The sequence below is a fragment of the Pongo abelii genome, chromosome 1, assembly GCF_028885655.2.
Source record: "Pongo abelii isolate AG06213 chromosome 1, NHGRI_mPonAbe1-v2.0_pri, whole genome shotgun sequence".
NCBI lineage: Eukaryota > Metazoa > Chordata > Mammalia > Primates > Hominidae > Pongo > Pongo abelii.
This window is the reverse complement of record NC_071985.2, coordinates 2,850,502-2,869,405: the sequence shown is the minus strand read 5'-3', so window position 1 is coordinate 2,869,405 and position 18,904 is coordinate 2,850,502. Positions and strand designations below refer to the sequence as shown.

At 40.1% G+C, this 18,904-nt stretch overlaps 2 protein-coding genes across 6 annotated transcripts in view; both read right to left on the bottom strand.

Moving 5' to 3' along the window:
- The window catches only part of SMYD3 (SET and MYND domain containing 3), a 749,014-nt gene that overhangs the window by 443,280 nt on the left and 286,830 nt on the right, over positions 1–18,904 (bottom strand). The window lies entirely within an intron of this gene.
- LOC129058167 (uncharacterized) lies at positions 7,019–14,382 on the bottom strand. Its single transcript, XM_054550007.1, has 2 exons — positions 11,792–14,382; positions 7,019–11,730 (listed from the first exon to the last, which is right to left on the bottom strand). Exons 1-2 carry the CDS (start codon positions 12,113–12,115, stop codon positions 10,696–10,698), a joined length of 1,359 nt encoding a protein of 452 aa, XP_054405982.1. The 5' UTR covers positions 12,116–14,382; the 3' UTR covers positions 7,019–10,695.

The window sequence follows — 18,904 nt, the reverse complement described above, 5'->3', positions numbered from 1 at the left end:
TGAGACTGCGCCACTGTACTCCAGAGCAAGACTCCGTCTCAAAAAAAAAAGAAGAAAAAAAGAAAAGAAAAGAAAAAGAAAATAAAGGCTGGAGACTTAAGAACTTTCTCCAGTTTCCCTCCCTGGTCCACAGCAAATCCCTCTGACCCCAGGGCTTTGTTTCCCTCTCACTGGTCCTTCAGTGAAATTAATTCAATAAATATCCATAGAGCTTTAATCCAGATGTGTGCCAGATATTGGGGATTTGTTCAGCCACCATCAGACACAGTGTCTGCTCCATCAATTCTCTCCCGCTTCTGGACGCCAGCACCTCCCCATGGTTGTTCGCTAGAGCTGCCATAACAGAATACTACAGACTGATGGCTGAAACAACAGCAACTGATTCTCACAGTTCTAAAGTCTGGAAGTTCAAGATGAAAGTATCTATAGGTTTGGTTCCCTCTGAGCCCTCTCTGGCTGGAGGAGCCACTCTCTTGCTGCCTCCTGACATGGCAGTCCCTCTGCACACATGTGCTGTTGGTGTCTCTTCCTCTTCCTACAAGGACACCAGTCATACTGGACTAGGGTCAACCCTAAAGGCCTCATGTTAAATCACCTCTTCAAAGACCTTCTCTCCAAATACGGTCACATTTTGAAGTACCGGTGGTTAGAACATCAACAAATGAATTTGCGGGGACACAGTTCAGCCCAGAGCACACTCTCCTTCTCCTGGGTTTCTCACTTGCTCCTGGCTCTTCTACTCAGTCAATAACATCCTCAAATCTTTTTCCTATTTACTGCGCCAACAACCCACTCCTAGTCCAGATCTTCCCTCTGTCCTATCTAGCTGCTTCCCATCACTGCCGAAATGTGAAAATACCCTAAACTAGAAGTCTCAAACTCAAATATAGAGCAGCCAGGAGAACTCTAAGTGGACCGGATGGAGAACAAGAGGGTACCAGTGCCTGCTAAAGGTGGAGATCACTATCCATTGCCAGCTAACTTCAGTCAGCTGTGAAAACAGAGCCCAGGGTATCTACTGTGTTTTGTAAGAGAACCCAGAAATATATTTATATGTAATTTCCCAAGTTTTATATGCTCATAATAAAAACAGAAACTCCCCCAAAAAACTGTAAGTGGGCCAAATAAAATAGGTTTATAATCTATTTTCCCCTATTTTTTCCCTATAATCTCTTAAATTTACTTTCCCCATTTCCTGACCTGTCATTCATCCTCACATTAATGAAAACAGGCTTCTTTGTACCAATTCCTTTTCCCAGACCCCACTTAAACAGCTACTGCTGAAGCCCCCATATCTTACCTGCCATGCTTCCCTTCTCAAGTGTGAGCTCCTTGAAAGCAGATCCTGCGTCTCTACACTTCCAGTGCTAAGCACTGTGTCCAGCATAGAATGTGGGCTCAGTAAATGATTACTAAATAAATTGGCTTATCTCTTTCTTTAGAACAACCCAGTGAAATGGAGGAATGATAAATCAAAGAATCTTACCTTCAATAATTTTGTCAAAGCTCACCACTTAATTTACCTATTTGCTTCACTGGTTTAGCAAGATTCTGGACCATCATGTCACATATATACTCTTACATGGCATGACAGCTTAAAATCCCCACTTTTCCTTCAAATGGCACAATTTAGCTTCCAAAGAGACAAATGCTGGTATCATTCTCTCATTTACCCAAAAGGTCCATTTATCTGTATGCTTAACATTTTAGAACACAGTCAATCATCAGAAGGTAAGAAAAAAATTCTATGAACGGTCAAAATAGGTGATTAATGTTCATTCATTAATTTCACTCTTAAGCAAACTCTTCAGGCCTTGAATCAGAATCTCCTGGCTTTTAATTTTTAAACTATTCTAACATAACTTCATTTGCAGGATAAACACATCAGGCCAGAACTATCTTTTAAATCTGTTAACTTAAGAGCCAGACTTAATTCCTGAGATACCAGTGTCCTGCTCTGCAGAGGGGGTTCTTTTGAATCCACTCCAAACTACACTGAATTTAGCCTCTTCTCATCTGTCACTTTATTTATGAATTGTCAAAATTACTCCAGAAGGGTGGAGTCTATGAAGATGACAATAAAAGAAGTTTTGTACTTAAAAGGAGGCAGTGATTAAAATCATGGAATTTAGATGTAAGAAGACAGAAACCTAGGGTGGTCCTTACAAGGAGATATAGTTCAGCTATCACAAATTAGCTCAAGAAAATACTTAGGTGTCGTCTCTTTCTAACAAGGTTATTTTCTTGACCAGGAAGCTTCCAGTGTTCCAATGAAGTGCTCCAAACCCTCTTTTCTTTCACTATAAATGTGGGCATGGTCTCCCTCCTGGAGTCCTTTCCCATGACATATCCAGTACAGCCATGCCCAGCCTAGCCACATCGCGCCACAGGAAAAGCAGAATACGAGGGATAGTGTTCACTCTCATACATCTCTGCTTTTGTTTAATCCAGGCATAACAGGAATTAGACAGGACTAGATTGAAAGTTCCCAGTTCCGGCCCGGTGTGGTGGCTCACACCTGTAATCCCAGCACTTTGGGAGGCCGAGGCAGGCAGATCATGAGGTCAGGAGTTTGAGACCAGTCTGGCCAATATGGTGAAATCCTGTCTCTACTAAAAATACAAAAATTAGCTGGGCATGGTGGTGAGCGCCTGCAGTCCCAGCTAGTTGGGAAGCTGAGGCAGGAGAATCGCTTGAACCCAGGAGGCAGAGGTTGAATTGAGCTGAGATCGTGCCACTGCACTCCAGCCTGGGTGACAGAAAGAGATGCCATCTCAAACAACAACAACAACAACAACAAACTTCCCAGTTCTACTACACTCTTAAGGCAAGTTACTAAACTTTTCTAAATCTTCATTTCCTCATCTGTAAAGTGGGGATCATAATATTAAAGCCATAAAAGGTTGAAAAAATACTGAATTCACTGGTGTGATGAATTCCCCATCATGCTATCTTCAATTTCCACGTCTCAGCTGAGGTTTTCCCTGATGTTGCATGTGTGGCAAGGATCGGGCTTTCTATAGAAAATCTTGAATAAAATAATATTCCTACACTATTTTTAGGACAACTTCAATTAGATGTGGAAATACTTGGGAAAAAAGAGTAGTCTTAAAATGTATTTTATAAAAATCTAGATACAATTTAAGCCTAAAATAAATTTAAAAAAAAAGAAAAACAAATTAATCAAGATGACATATAACTAAACATCAAAATGGGGAAGGAAGGAAGGGAAACCTACATTGAAATCTATTCTACCATAAACCAACATGAACACTTCTGAGAAGAATGTAAGAGGAGTTGTGGGCTATCTCTTAAGTAAAAGCAACGTGAATCCCATGGGTAAAGAAACTTGTAATAAAGAGGTATTTAGACTCAATGAATCTCACAGAGATATAAGAAATAGAGTTAGGGTCATATGGAATGTTCTAGTGGTACCAAAAGCCACACAAAAATGACAGAGAAAAATTCTGTACAGAACTTGTATGCTTGAAAAAAGAGTTACAATATTATTCTTCTCTTGCTACCAATGCAAAACAAACAAAATCAATAACCAATTCTATTTTCAGATTTTTATCCACTGTGCTGCATAAAGGCAATTTGGGGACTGTCTGAACAGAACTTCTAACTCAGCATCTTCTCAGACAAGTAGATTTGTCATTCTAACCAATAAATAACTAGTCATACTATGGCTAAGAGAGCACCTTATATTTAATGCTTTAATAAAGCTCTAAAAAAGTTGGGAAAACTTTAAAACCTTAACCACTTTCGAGTAATTATATGAAATTTTAATATAGTTTTATAAACTGTATAACAGCTCAGCTGATTTAACAACTATAAAAAGCTAAATTCACAGAAAAATAATTCATATTAATTATTGAATTCACTTTTCAGAAGCAGTGATTCACCAAAAGTGCTGTTAGACTCAGAAGCTTCTGAAGGAACACAGTTGAGTTCCCTAAACATTTCATTAGTGGGCATTAGCAGGGAATACAATTCTATGCCAAACATACAAGGTAGGTTTTAGGACTTCAGATTGCCTAAAATGAACATAATAATGAGTAGTCACTTCTATAAAGATACTGGATATTGGATATAAAAATTAAATATGTGTTATTCAACCCACTTAGTCTCTATGAATAGGCTGTATTACACATAAAACATCAGAAAATCTGAATTCTTGTGTGTAGGTCATTCATATGTTTACTCCTGTCTTTTAAATTCATCTTTATCACCATCAGATCCTCATTACTTATTGTCTGGATGCAGGTTTCTCTTTTATTTACACTGCCTCTTCTTCCACGTTTTCATCGTTATCAGTGGCCCATGTTAGTAGGTTAATCTTAGTTTGTGAGCCTGAAGATCTCTTAGCACTCCAAGATGGAACTAGTATGTGTCATCTTATTTCCATCTAAACACAGCATAAGGAGTGAAAAAGGTCAATGGACTGGGAGTTACTAAATAAAGGTGATGTGGAAAACAAATCATAACATAGGAGTATAAGCTAAAGGAAAGGGCCATTATGGTAATATCTATCAAGGACACTTACAAACAGTAAAAGACAAAAGGACATACAAAGAAACGTTGTAGAACTTAACTAAAACAGAAAAGAAAAAAGACAAGCTCTAAAGTCTACAAAATTATAACAACGATGGGATATGAATCATGTTTTTTCCATTCTAACTGGAAGGAAGAAAAATAAATCACATGTGCCTGGTAGGGGAGAATTTGCTTAAGAAAGTTTTCTCATTTTAGATTTGCTTTTGGGGTAGATGGTACTTTTTCACTATATTCTTCAATCTCAAGTTTTCACAGGAATCACATTAATAAGACACAGGGACTGGACAATAAAGAACCTGGGGAGCAGTAAATTGGGGGGTTATTCCTTTGCATTAATTGATCTAGTTGACCAAGATGTGCAAACTGCCAGAGCAGAAGTAAATTTACATTCTCGAAATTTTTTTTAAAATGAAGAGTGACAGGGAAGAATATACCTCATTCTAGCAAAGTCATATCTGAAGAGAGAGCTGGGAAAATGGGTGAGATTTGAAATTTGTGTCTATATGATGTAAGATAATTTTAGAATGATAGTTCTTATCTCATAGGCTAAATCAAAGCACAGCTGTCTCTCTGCATGCACATTTTGATTCTGCAACAGAGCTCCTGCAAGAGCCATCATAATGCCAGCAAATTAAACAAGGAGAGTTTGAAAGGCCCAGTCATTGTGAACAAGACTGAGGCTATTTCATTCACTTCACGTGGTGAAGTGCATTACTAGGAGCTGATATGACTGTAAAATGTATGGAGGCACTATTAAGCTGAAATGAATCTGAACATGTGGATAGTTCCCTACTCACTAACACTTCATTGATAATAGAGTTAAATATTCTGAATAGTTCATTTCTAAGGGATTAATACACTTCCCCAGTACTCAAAATCATTTATGCCTTTCAACTTATTTGAAAGGTTCAGTAATAACTTCTCAAATATTCATTGCTTGTCATATTCTAAATACTGAATTCTTAGATGCAAATATGCAGCCCCTATTAGGGCTAATGGAAGCTACATATTTGTACCAGGGGAAAAACATACATCTAGAAACCTGTTCTCTGCTGCTCATGGGAAATCATGTTGCATTTCCTCTTGTGGATGGTATAAAAATGCATTACTATTTATGCAGAACCATTCAGGTGTTACAGACACTGCTATAGCATCCAAGAATGCATTAGCCAAAACCAACTAAAGTAGTTTTTTGGCTCATTATCATTCAAGCTGAATCAATAATATTAAACAGCATGTAGGATGAGGGAAAACCAAGTGTAAAGCAACATTAAAACCTCTTTCCACTCAAGCATAATTCATTTTGATCTTTACTACTGGATTCAGCTAAAGGTCAAACCATATATGACGATTTAGATTCAGAAAATATATTATTTCGCTGTTGAGTATAGTCTGAAATGAGGGCAACTAATTTAAAAATGGAATCAATTTTAAAAATATAAATGTAATAAAAATGTCTCCATCACAGAATATACAAATTAAGTTCCACTATTGATTACTGCCAACATTTTAAGCCTCCCTACTCATATTGGTAATGTCTATAGTGCAACTTAATTTTCTTCATATTGTGTCATACACATTCAATGAACATCATTCCAGTGAGGGACCAAGAATGAGGTCAGAAATGGCTGTGATGATAAATTACAGACCTTAATAACTTCTGAACAATTTTAAATGTAAAAGCCATCTATAAGTCATTCAGTTTGATAGATGAATGGTTAATGAATTATACAAACTAATAAGAACCATTAATTATTTATCTGTACTACAAAATGGCATAAGGCCAAGATCTTAAACACAGTCTGCATTAAGACCAAAACTGGGATTCAGGGTATATATAACAAGAGGCGGAAAAAAAGCGTTATCTATTAGAAGACTGTATAAGCAAAAATCACTTAAGCTTTATAAGCATAGAAGATTTTATTAAAGGACTGGTCAGATTCATAACTGACAGACCACTGAAATATTATCAGCATTGGGGTAAAAAAAAAAGGTAACTGGTTGATTTAGATGTTTACTTGTTCTTTTGCGTTTTGTTTTCAGTGAAAGGCAGTTTGAAATTTCAGTCTTAGTGGTTTGTACTGCAGAATACTGAGATCAAGACTTGGGTACTTTTGTATACTTGCACTTCTTGCTCTTGCATGAGTCCCAAGCAGTGATGGGGGACTACCCTTCCCCACTAAGGAATAATCACAGTCCAGTTTCTGGAAAGAACTCAAATTAGTCTGACTCTAGTGAATCAAGAGCAAGTCCAAGATGGAAACACAGGAGAAGCAACCTGGGAGGGAACAGACTGAACAGGTAAAACTACAGTTAGTAGCCTCCCCGTTCATGAATTAAAACTGACAAATGACATCTTACCTGGTAACTGTGTCAAATCTTCACTAATCCTTCGACTTCAGTATTTCTCAAGAATGGCTCTTCTACTACCAATATCAGAATCACCTGGAGAGCCTGTTTAAATGCATATTCCTAAGTTACTTTCCAGACCTCAGGTAACAGGACATGTTCCAGAGGTCTGGAAATAGGTAACAGACCTCACCAAGTGTGGGGCTGAGAAAGCTTTTAATGATCTGCCCAGGATATTCCAATGTGCCCTAAAGTTTGAGAGTCACAGTCCAAAGAGGATGCTCTTCATTACACCACACTGCAGCAATGGTTCCTACCATCACACGTATAGTGCACATGTCAGCAACATAAGAGATGCCAAGCTCTTAAGTGTAACAGCGTGCCTTGAATATTCCCTAAATATGTGAGAACACAGGCATGACTGGATGGATAAATGCATGAACGAGAAAACTAACAGTACTTCTGATATAAAATAGGAATTCTGATTCCTTTAGAATTGGCTCTACAGCACTTTGGGAGGCCGAGGTGGGTGGTTCACCTGAGGTCAGGAGTGCAAGACCAGCCTTGCCAACATGGCGAAACCCCGTCTCTACTAAAAATGCAAAAATTAGCTGTGCGTGGTTGCAGGCACCTGTAATCCCAGCTACTCGGGAGGCTGAGGCAGGAGAATCACTTGAACCCGGGAAGCGGAGGTTGCAGTGAGCCGACATTGTGCCATGGCACTCTAGCCTGGGCAACAACGGCGAAACAAACAAACAAAAAAAACAGAATTAGCTCTACAAATCCATTCGCAGCTCTCCAAAAATCCCCAAAGTGCTCCAAATTTCTCACAGTCTATATATTTGACCGTACGATCTTAACTTCTCAGGTATTGATCAGAGAAAGTTGAGAGGAAGGAGGAAATGCAAGGCTTCAATTCTGATTTCACAGAAACATCAGTGCTGCACTGCTTTCCGCCCCGCATGGTGTGCTGGCAGACACCACCACTGTCCCAGGCACATCTGCTGTGAAAGCCGTTGCTTAGCAACAGCAATCAATGCTCTATTTCCTCTTCACCATTTTCCTGAAGACTGAGATACTGCTCCAAGGTATTATTTTCAAATACCTTCTGTTTCACTGACCAAACATGTTTGTTAATTTTTCTATTATAGGAAAAAAAAAATCATGAACCAAATTGATCTAAGAATCCAGGAAAGAGGAGTGAGGGAAGGTCAGTATAACACCAGTGCTTTGGGACTTGTTTGATGAAGAAAAATTCTTTGACAGCTCATTGACTTTATTTGCTATACTGTTTCATTCTGCCATTTTAGAATTGATTTCTGCTACCTCGTGGGATATAAAAGTCGTTAGCATGAATTATCATTCTAAATGCAGATCCACAAGGTACTGCCATAAAACACAAAAAGCAAATGATTTTCAGAGACTGGTTGAATACACATCTCACATCTCTGTTAAAGCTCTTGTCTTGGTCATATTCTTATTAACCAATAACAACAAAATGTTAAAAAAATAAACATCTCTCCACTGATACTACAATATATAATTCTTTCAGATGGGCAATGTTCCTGCTAAATTAATTGGTACCTGTGATGAAAGCATACAGACAATACCAATATTTACTTTGGGAAAAAGGCAGAGAAAGTACACAAGAGGGAGACAAATAAAAGGGGGAAGAGGTAGTAATTTTTATCAGTACGTCCTACCAATGAATAGATTCTTCATACAAAACCAGAAATGAGACTTGGGAACTTTACATGACATTTTCCAATAAAGAAACTTGATATCTGCTTGAAGTATATACGTGCAGATGTGTAAGTAGTGGTGGAATCCAACAAGGTGGATATTGTGTGATATTTATTTTTCATGTTTATTGAATGTCTACTGTGTAAAAATTCTACCGGTAGCATAAAGATGAGTAAAATGTAATCCCTGTACAAGCTTGTAGTAAAAAAAAAAAAAAAAAAAGTCACATAAATAAATACAGAAGAACACATATTACCTCAGATAATCACTCAAGTATTTAGTAACAACAAATGTTCCACTTAAGGTGGATTATATCTACAACAGACAAAATGAGTAAATCGGAATCAAAAGCTTTTATTTTTTTAAAACAATACTGGTAAGGATGTAGCGACATAAAAATGTCATCATGTGCTACAAAAGACACTGGGCTGGTAAACTAAATCAACTTTTTCAAAGATAGTTAGCAATAGGCAACAAAACTTTTAAATACGCAAATTTAAAATGCTGACACAGTAATTGTATATCTAGTAAATTATTTCAAGGAAATAAAGATGCCAACAAAAGATATTTATTTCTGCTACATTTAAAATAATAAATACTAAAATGTTCAATATTAGAAGAATGATTAAATGCATAATGGTAATAATTATATGATAAATGAGTACCATTAGGGTATTCAAGAATATTTTATGAAAGGAAATAATTCCTATAATGTTAACAGGAAAAACATAAAAGCAGCCAATACATAAATGCACAGATAAAATAGTGGAATAAATGAAAATGCTAATGATTTTTAGTGATTTTTATTTTCCTCTCTTTATTTTTTCTATGCCTTTCTAGGTTTTTTGTATTGACTGTCTACTGCATATTTGGTCACCAGAAAAATGTCCCAATAAATAAAATCTATCGGTCTCATTTGACTTTCTATTAACCGATCTGTTTTATTTCAACTTGGAACTTCAACCCTCACTGGTATCAAGTACTGCCAAGTTGAATGATAGTACTTTTAAGTTTCCCAAGCATTTTTAGACCAGCAGTTTTTCATTTCCATAAAGATCTAATAAATTTGGTTAATATTTTCCACAGAGAATAGCTGTAATGAAAGCATAAAATTTAAGTTAATCTAAACAACAAATATGTACCAAGCACAAGGCATACGAATGTAGACAGGACATTCTTGGGTTATGAGAAATGAATTTCAGTAACTTGCTCTCCCTTCAGTGTCCTTCCAGAAGATATGGGGCCTTCAAGTACAGCATTTCTCTGGTGTCAGAACGTACAGTCTGTCTACAAAAGGAGCTCTAGTATCATCCAGGGCAGGTGATGACACTGTCTACAACTGCTAACCCTCTACCATCAGATAAACCAAAGAGTGAAGGATGCAGAGAAATGAATAAAATTAAAAGAATTCTGTCAAGGGAAATTAGTATTCTTTCAATCTTCCTCTAAATCTCATATGATGTCGACACAGATACACAGGATATCACATGCTCTTTTTGTCAGTTACCTGTGACTATGGATGCTGACAAAAGCACTTTTCTAAACCCAAACCCCAAGGGCCAGACTTTCCAATGCTTACACAGCAGCATGTATGTTAATACCTGCATTATCAAAAGAGGAAACTGAAGATTTGGAATGGTGAAGTACATTGGCTAGGGTCACCCAGCTCATCTGCAAGAAGACAAAACTCCAGTGAGTTTTGAGTCAGGTTATCTCGTAAGTCCGTGTTTCTGCCATTATAGCACATATGACCTTTGAGAAAATGGATAGGAGAAAGGCACCCATTGCAAAGGAATAACATGAGCAAAACAGAGCAGCAGAAATCAACAGGACATTCTCAGGTCCTGCACACCCAAGTTTGCTAGAACAAGGGCAGGGGAACACTCAGCTTCCTGGTTTGTTCACCCAACCTGCCCTGTCTACTGCACTTCCATGCCAGGACAGTGGCCCTGTTCAAAGGTCAAAACCAGTCCCACTCTGACGCTCCCCTCCCTGGGTCCATTCTCACTTCAGCATGATGATCTTCTCATGGTCCCTGAGAATATCTTAGCATCTGTAATGGCCATTGGCCATTGAGTAAATCCCAGTTTTAAACTTGCCTATAAAGAACGAACTTAGTGTGCTTTTCTGCTGCTTTCTCTCATTGAACACAGTTCTTTCTCTTCCTTCAAGAAGAACCTTTCTGAAGCACCTTGAATTTCCTAGTTTATAATCTCTGTGAACTCCTGCTATCAAGAGCTCTGCAGAGCTAGCTTCCATAACCTGTCCCCTCTGGTGACTCTCTCGTAACACCATCAAGAGCTCTGCAGAGCTAACTTCCATAACCTGTCCCCTCTGGTGACTCTCTCGTAACACCATCAAGAGCTCTGCAGAGCTAACTTCCATAACCTGTCCCCTCTGGTGACTCTCTCGTAACACCATCAAGAGCTCTGCAGAGCTAACTTCCATAACCTGTCCCCTCTGGTGACTCTCTCGTAACACCATCAAGAGCTCTGCAGAGCTAGCTTCCATAACCTGTCCCCTCTGGTGACTCTCTCGTAACACCATCAAGAGCTCTGCAGAGCTAGCTTCCATAACCTGTCCCCTCTGGTGACTCTCTCGTAACACCATCAAGAGCTCTGCAGAGCTAGCTTCCATAACCTGTCCTCTCTGGTGACGCTCTCGTAACACCATCAAGAGCTCTGCAGAGCTAGCTTCCATAACCTGTCCTCTCTGGTGACGCTCTCGTAACACCATCAAGAGCTCTGCAGAGCTAGCTTCCATAACCTGTCCTCTCTGGTGACTCTCTCGTAACACCATCAAGAGCTCTGCAGAGCTAGCTTCCATAACCTGTCCTCTCTGGTGACGCTCTCGTAACACCATCAAGAGCTCTGCAGAGCTAGCTTCCATAACCTGTCCCCTCTGGTGACGCTCTCGTAACACCATCAAGAGCTCTGCAGAGCTAGCTTCCATAACCTGTCCCCTCTGGTGACGCTCTCGTAACACCATCAAGAGCTCTGCAGAGCTAGCTTCCATAACCTGTCCTCTCTGGTGACGCTCTCGTAACACCATCAAGAGCTCTGCAGAGCTAGCTTCCATAACCTGTCCCCTCTGGTGACTCTCGTAACACCATCAAGAGCTCTGCAGAGCTAGCTTCCATAACCTGTCCTCTCTGGTGACGCTCTCGTAACACCATCAAGAGCTCTGCAGAGCTAGCTTCCATAACCTGTCCCCTCTGGTGACGCTCTCGTAACACCATCAAGAGCTCTGCAGAGCTAGCTTCCATAACCTGTCCCCTCTGGTGACACTCTCGTAACACCATCAAGAGCTCTGCAGAGCTAGCTTCCATAACCTGTCCTCTCTGGTGACGCTCTCGTAACACCATCAAGAGCTCTGCAGAGCTAGCTTCCATAACCTGTCCCCTCTGGTGACGCTCTCGTAACACCAAAAGCTCCCTTCTAACACCAAGAGGCAAAAAGATGGTCATGGTTTAATCTTTTAGGTACTGTTCCAGAATTAGCCAGACTTTGGTTCTCAATGTCTGTGTTTGTTTGTTTACAGAAACGGTGGTACTGATCTAATGGAACACTGGAACTTGGTCTTTACAGTGGCAAGTTGTGGATGATAAGGTTGAAAAAGACAAGAGAGGAGTCTAGAAATCCAGTCAGAGATTCGATTTCACATCCCAGGCCACAACATGGTAGGGAGATAATATATTGGTAAAAGCTTTTCTCGGTAAAAGAAGGCAAGATAACCAAAGAGGAGACAAATGTCATAGCAATGTAGCTATGAGTTGTGTACTCTGTGCTGGAACGGTAAACCAAGAGTGGCAAGATATCTCAAAGGAAAAATGAACAGAACTGTCAATTAACTATATGAGGTAAAACAAAGGAAAAAAGACAGATGAGTTTTGAAACCAATATGCTGAAGCTCATCATATCAGCTCATTTATTTAAGTGAAATATATGAAAGAATTGTTTAAAATAAAAACCAAGGAATTTTTAAAATAGCATGCCAAAGTAAGTAAATATATAATAAGTATGCCTCCAAGAAGTAAGGCTAAGAGAGAAACCGATTTAGATCAGTGGCCCTTTTAGGAAGAGAAGGTTCTGCCCTATCCAACATTTTCTATAAGGACAAGAGAAAATATTTTTTCAATCTTCCAAAGACAGCTACCAGAATATTTAGGAATAGTCCTAAAAATCAAGAAACAGAATCTTCTGAATATGGAGCAATGATCATTAAAACAAAGAGGAACGGAGAATAGCAAAGCCATTTTGCAGCTAAACTTGCTGAGCCCCAAAATTATCTGCTCATGTTTATGTTAGCAGTACTATAAAAGCTTATATATATGTTCTATTATCAAATACATTTTTCCACTTTCTAGTAAGTAAAATTCATGGAAACACTTAATTTTCTTTATTTATATAGATTTTTACCTCTCTAAAAAATGCTGCTGCTGAGCTTTCTATTTTTGTTCATTCCAATTGAAATGCAATGATTCATCAGTTATTGCCACAATAGCCACACACATGTTGAAGATAAGCTCATGATTATAATCTGCACAATTACTGACTGCTAGATAGCATGCCTAAAGAGTATTTGAAAGAGCAGCTTCATTTCCGATGGCAATCAGGACAGTAATAAAACAGTTTCGCAATCTCTTCACTAAACACATCTTTGTTTGCATGGTCTATGTATATTGTCATGGGGCAGGTGCAGGAAAATATAAAATATAAATATTTAAAATCCTACTGAGCTGCTGAGAAGTCAGTGACAAAGAAAAACACACACACACAGGGGATTCATGCATGTAGTTAAATACATAAATAACTTTGAGATCATCAAAAAGAGTCAGCACACCCATATTTCTTACATGGCGCTCATCATTATTCAAAGACACCATTTTTTTTTTAATGCTGAGCCACCTTAAAACTTTGTCAGGCAACATTAAATTCATCAAGTCTTAAGCCCTAAACAAAGTTACCAATAATGAGCAGTAACATTAAGTTAGCTTTGCATTTAAGAAAAAATATTTATCCATCTGTCTTCTCCCACAAAGTAATTTGGATCACTCTTTATCGCCGTCATTCTCTGTCCTATCTTCATGCAGCTGGGTTGAGCAGCAGCACACCACAAAAAGGGGTCAGCAGAACTCAACTGTCCAAAGAAAAGTCCAAACTGGTTCAGTTATGTAAAGCCAATGTCACTTTCTTTTTTTAAAGGAAGCCCTGGGGTGTAATCCTGCCTGAGATGAGTCCACTGACATGACAAAAATCTAAAATATGTAACTATTTGGAGGAAAGTCAATGTGTATCTTCCACTTGAAAGGTATAATTCCTTAAAAGGGACATAAAAATATTTTTTGTATTGTATACTCTAACGGTCAATAACTCACAAGGAAACCGAATAGAGAGGGAAAGATGGAGCACTCTGGACTAACATGAAAAACAAACTCAAGGCCGGGCACGGTGGCTCACACTTGTAATCCCAGCACTTTGGGAGGCCAACGGGGGCAGGTCATGAGGTCAGCAGTTCAAGACCAGCCTGGCCAACATGGTGAAACCCCATCTCTACTAAAAATACAAAATTAGCCAGGTGTGATGGTGCGCACCTGCAACCCCAGCTACTCAGGAGGCTGAGGCAGGAGAATCGCTTGAACCCGGGAGGCGGAGGTTGCAGTGAGCTGAGATAGCACCATGGCACTCCAGCCCGGGCAGTAGAGTAAGACTCCATCTCAAAAAAAAAAAAAAAAAAAAAGTCAAAAGTAGACCTCAGAAAAATGCCAAACAATAAAGTATATCTTCATATTGGACAATATGGTGACCCAAACGACCCAAATAGACATACTGACAAATACCTTTTAAATGCATCGCTACATTGTTTGTACCCTCATTTGGGGAAAAATATGCATAAAAGATACCTAGGAACAAGTGGGAAAATCTGATATGGATTAGGTATTACAGAAAATATTAGTGAATTGTTATTAATTGTCTAAGATGTGATATGGCATTGTTATAAAAGAGAATGTCTTTGTTTTGAGAATGCTAACAATTAATGAATCTAGGTGCTAAATTTCTGGTTGTATTCCTTCACCTTTTCTGCATGATTGAAAATATAATAAAAAATGAAGAAAAATAAAGGCATATAAGAAGTTGTATTTAAAAAGAGAAAATTAAAATAAAATTCATGATTTAAGTGATAAGAAAGAAATATCCTTAGAGTACTACAGTCAAGTAAAGAGACACCAGGCCGGTACGTAAACTCTGAAGCTAGCTTTCTCACTGGAAACATTTAGCTAACCTGAGGATCCTGAACTTTCATCTTGACAGAGACGTGGGCACAAAGCACTGGAGGCTGTCTGTGTATGGGCCTTGCCCAGACTGGAAAGTCTAAAACCAAACTCCTGAATAGACCCAGGATTTTCCAAGGACTATATTCTGTGAATTAGAATCACTGTAAATTAGAATAAATCTATTCCACAGAAGGGAGAGCAAAGAAGTTGTCAATCTAGACCCTAAACACTGGATAGAGGGGGATAATTTTTTTCTAGACTCATAAACAGAAGTTGTCATCTAACCAAGCTTGTAGCCTAAATTTATATTATCTTTGTGGGAGAAGAAACCTCATGCTCAGAAATTAACCTTAGCAGGATCCAAGGTTGTTAATGCCTTAGTTATCCATCAAAACAAAAGGCAAATTCACGCAGGGTAAACACACCTTCAATCCAGGCCTCAAGGAATTTCTAAAGAGCACGAACTTACAGATTAAAAAAAAAAATCACAAGCCAGGGTAACATAGGGAGACCCTGTCTCTATGAAAAATTAACTGGGTGTGGTGACGTGTGCCTATGGTCCCAGCTACTTGGAAGGCTGAGATGGGAGGATCGCTTGAGCCCGGGAGGCAGAGGTTGCAGTGAGCCGAGATTGTACAACTGCACTCCAGCCTGGGTAATAGAGCAAGACCCTGTCTCAAAATATAAATAAATAAACTAAAAATTCTCACGAAGAAAACAAAGAAACAAAGACCAGTGAACAAGACTCAGCAGAAGTATTATATTGCTGAATCAACTGACAAAGAGTTTATAATTTGGTATTATCAGAATTTAAAGTAAATATGTTGAAGATATTTAAAGGAATAAGAGATTGAAAACATGAGGAAGGATAAAGAAATTTTTTAATGTCTAGCTAGGAAAAAAATACCATCTAGAAATGATAAATATAATTGTAATTAAAGTGCTAATGTAAAAATCGGCAACAGTTTTTAAATCCCACAATGTCAAATGCTGGTGAAAACAGTTCAGTATGAATGAAGTCAACTTTCAAAAACAATTTGACATTATCTAGTGAAGTTGCAATAAGCATACTCATGGCCCAACAATTCCATTACAAGTTATATATCTGAGAAAAACTCCTGTACATGTTCAATGGAAGATAAATACATGAATGTTCACAGCAATGATGGGTGTAACAGTTAAAAACAGAAAATAAATAAACTATGGTACATTCATATAATGGAAAACAATACAGCGATGAAACTGAATGAGTTGTAGTTACATGCACCATCACGAATAAATCTCAGAATACTGTGTCAAAAAAAGAAAGTAGACAAGAATACGTACACTCCAACATGAGTAAAGTTAAAAACACATCGAATTATAACACATAAAAAATTGATTTCAATACATACAAGAAAACCTGTAAAAAAAAGCCAGTGAAAGGAACATAAGATTCAAGATAGTGATTATTTCGTGGAGTGGAGAGGGAGATAAGAGAGAGAAGAAGTTGTGTAGCTTTAAAAGTAGTGGCAACAGGCCGGGCGCGGTGGCTCACGCCTGTAATCCCAGCACTTTGGAAGGCCGAGGCAGGCGGATCACGAGGTCAGGAGATCGAGACCATCCTGGCTAACATGGTGAAACCCCGTCTCTACTAAAAAATACAAAAAATTAGCCGGGGGTGGCGGGCACCTGTAGTCCCAGCTACTCGGGAGGCTGAGGCAGGAGAATGGCGTGAGCCCAGGAGGCGGAGCTTGCAGTGAGCTGAGATCGCGCCACCGCACTCCAGCCTGGGCGACAGAGCAAGACTCCATCTCAAAAAAAGAAAAAAAGTAGTGGCAACATTGTATTTCTTGGACTGGTTAACTGCTATGCAAGTTGTTTGTTTACTATTACTTGTACCTTATATTTAAGGTATTTTGTGTGCATTCAATAAAAATTATTTAACAAAACAAAAAAGCAATAATACTCATGGGTATCTTAGCCAAAAGCCTGAAGCTATATTAGTTCTGCACGCAACAAACATGCTTTCGAAAAAGAGGAAACCAGTAACATGAAGGAAGATCACGGCAAAACAATCACATGCTCCTGGAAAATACAGGACACTGTGGTAAGGAAATGACCAACGTGCTCAATTCTATCCCCTTTCCAGGGATGTAGATCTCCATTTCACAGAGCACCAATAGCCTTATCTGTATGCCTAGGAGTTGTCAAGCCCTTCTTTTATATAGGTTGGGCTTAAGTTAACTAAAACTCCTGATTTTTCCCTCCAACTATTGATAGGGACAGGGGGCAGAGAAATTCTAGGCAGAAAATGGTGGTCCCCAAGAAAACCCCACCTTCAAGCCTGAAACCAATGCCCAAAGTAGAACTTACATCCCTGTTTCCCTGCTTGAATGCTGCCTTTTCCAAAACCACCCATGGCCCTATCCCACCCCACCCTGTGCCTATAAAAACCCCAGATCCAGCCAGCAGAAAGAGGAGAAGCAGCTGGACATCAAAGACAGCAGCTGGATGTCGGAGAGAAGCAGCTTGACTTCAGAGGGACAGCCTGACAGGGTAACTGGAGAAGAATCTGGCCAGAGATGACCGGACTTCACAGGAAGATTACCTTCCTGCCCCATCCCGTTCTCAGCTCACCTTGCCACTGAGAGCCACCTCCATCAGCAATAAAACTCCCCAAATTTACCATCCTTCAATTCATTTGCGTGACTTCATTTCTCCCAGATGCCAGACAACAGATTGGGAGCCACGAGTGTGAAGACAAAAAGGCTGTCACACTGACCCTTTGCCCTCGTTAGCAGAAGACAGCTGCCTCATGCGAAAAAGCAGAGGGTCCATTGAGCTGTTAACGCATAGGCCGTCCACAGAGAGCACAGCTAAAAGATGACTGTAACACTCCCTCTGGGGCTTCCGGGGTCGCAGGCACTCCCAGCCCCCAGATGCAGCTGCAGGCAAGCACAGAGTCGGTTCCTGCCAGCACCCAAAAAACACTCACCCAGGCTCCTGCACTCACGCACCTGCATACCCCCTTTCGTGAGGGGTGGAACGCAGCAGATCCGACTGAGTGGGGTTCACTGCCGGTGCCGTAGCGGCTAGGTGACTCCAGCGACCATGTACTCCACTTCCCATCTTGTTGACTCATGCACTCCCTCCTATGAGGAGCTGAGAGCTGCGGGTCAGTAAACAGAACACCCCTGTTGCAAGTCCCACGAGGGTGTCAGGGAAATATACTGCACTATTGCTGTTCATTTGATTTCAAATATAATGATATCTAAATGCAATTTTTTGGTATTTACGTTCCTCTAAGCCCAGCTTTAAATTTAGATGATGAAAATCTTAAATTGTCCCAAATGGATACTACCTCCTTCCACATCTGTTGACTAGGATATTGATGGTAGTGGCCATTCCAGATGACCCACTGCTACCATCACACCAGCTGAAGCGAGGAGGAATGGCTGGGCCTGCACACTCCACAGAGCAGGGAGAAGACCCCAACCACCCCGCCCGCCACGCTCTCCCCAACCCACCATGCAGCTGCAGACCTGGGCACCTGCAGCCTCCCAAACCACGGCTGCAGACCTGGGACTCCCGCTCCACGAAGAGCCCCACCTGCCCAGGCACAGCTGCAGCTGACCAAACCACAGCTGTGGACCCAGACATCCCTGCACTTTAGGGGGCCCAGGAAGGCCCCCCACTGCCCTCACAGTCTCAGAAATGCCTGCTTCCACTGCCTGGCTTCTCTCTGCTATCGATGCCCACTCCGACCTGGGAGCAAAGTCAGGGCTGAGTCCGGGCACCATGAACAGCAGCAGGAGGCAGACAGGTTCCTGGGCGGATGGGGCCTGGTCACCAGTGAGGCCCCATTGTCAGGCCAGGAAGGGCCTGAAGGCTGGGGGCTGGACTGCCAATTCCGGGGCATGGAGTGGGAACTTGTGATGCCTTTTCCAGCCCACCCATGGCTACCTATGGACCAATCAGTGCAAACTTCCTCCCCTCTGA

What these genes read in the sequence shown, in the direction of transcription:
- LOC129058167 (XM_054550007.1), bottom strand. Translation starts at nt 12,115, where the DNA reads ATGACCATCTTTTTGCCTCTTGGTGTTAGAAGGGAGCTTTTGGTGTTA. An exon ending in AGCGTCACCAGAGAGGACAG is followed by an intron (nt 11,731 to 11,791) that starts GTTATGGAAGCT and finishes CAGAGGGGACAG; the next exon opens with GTTATGGAAGCTAGCTCTGC.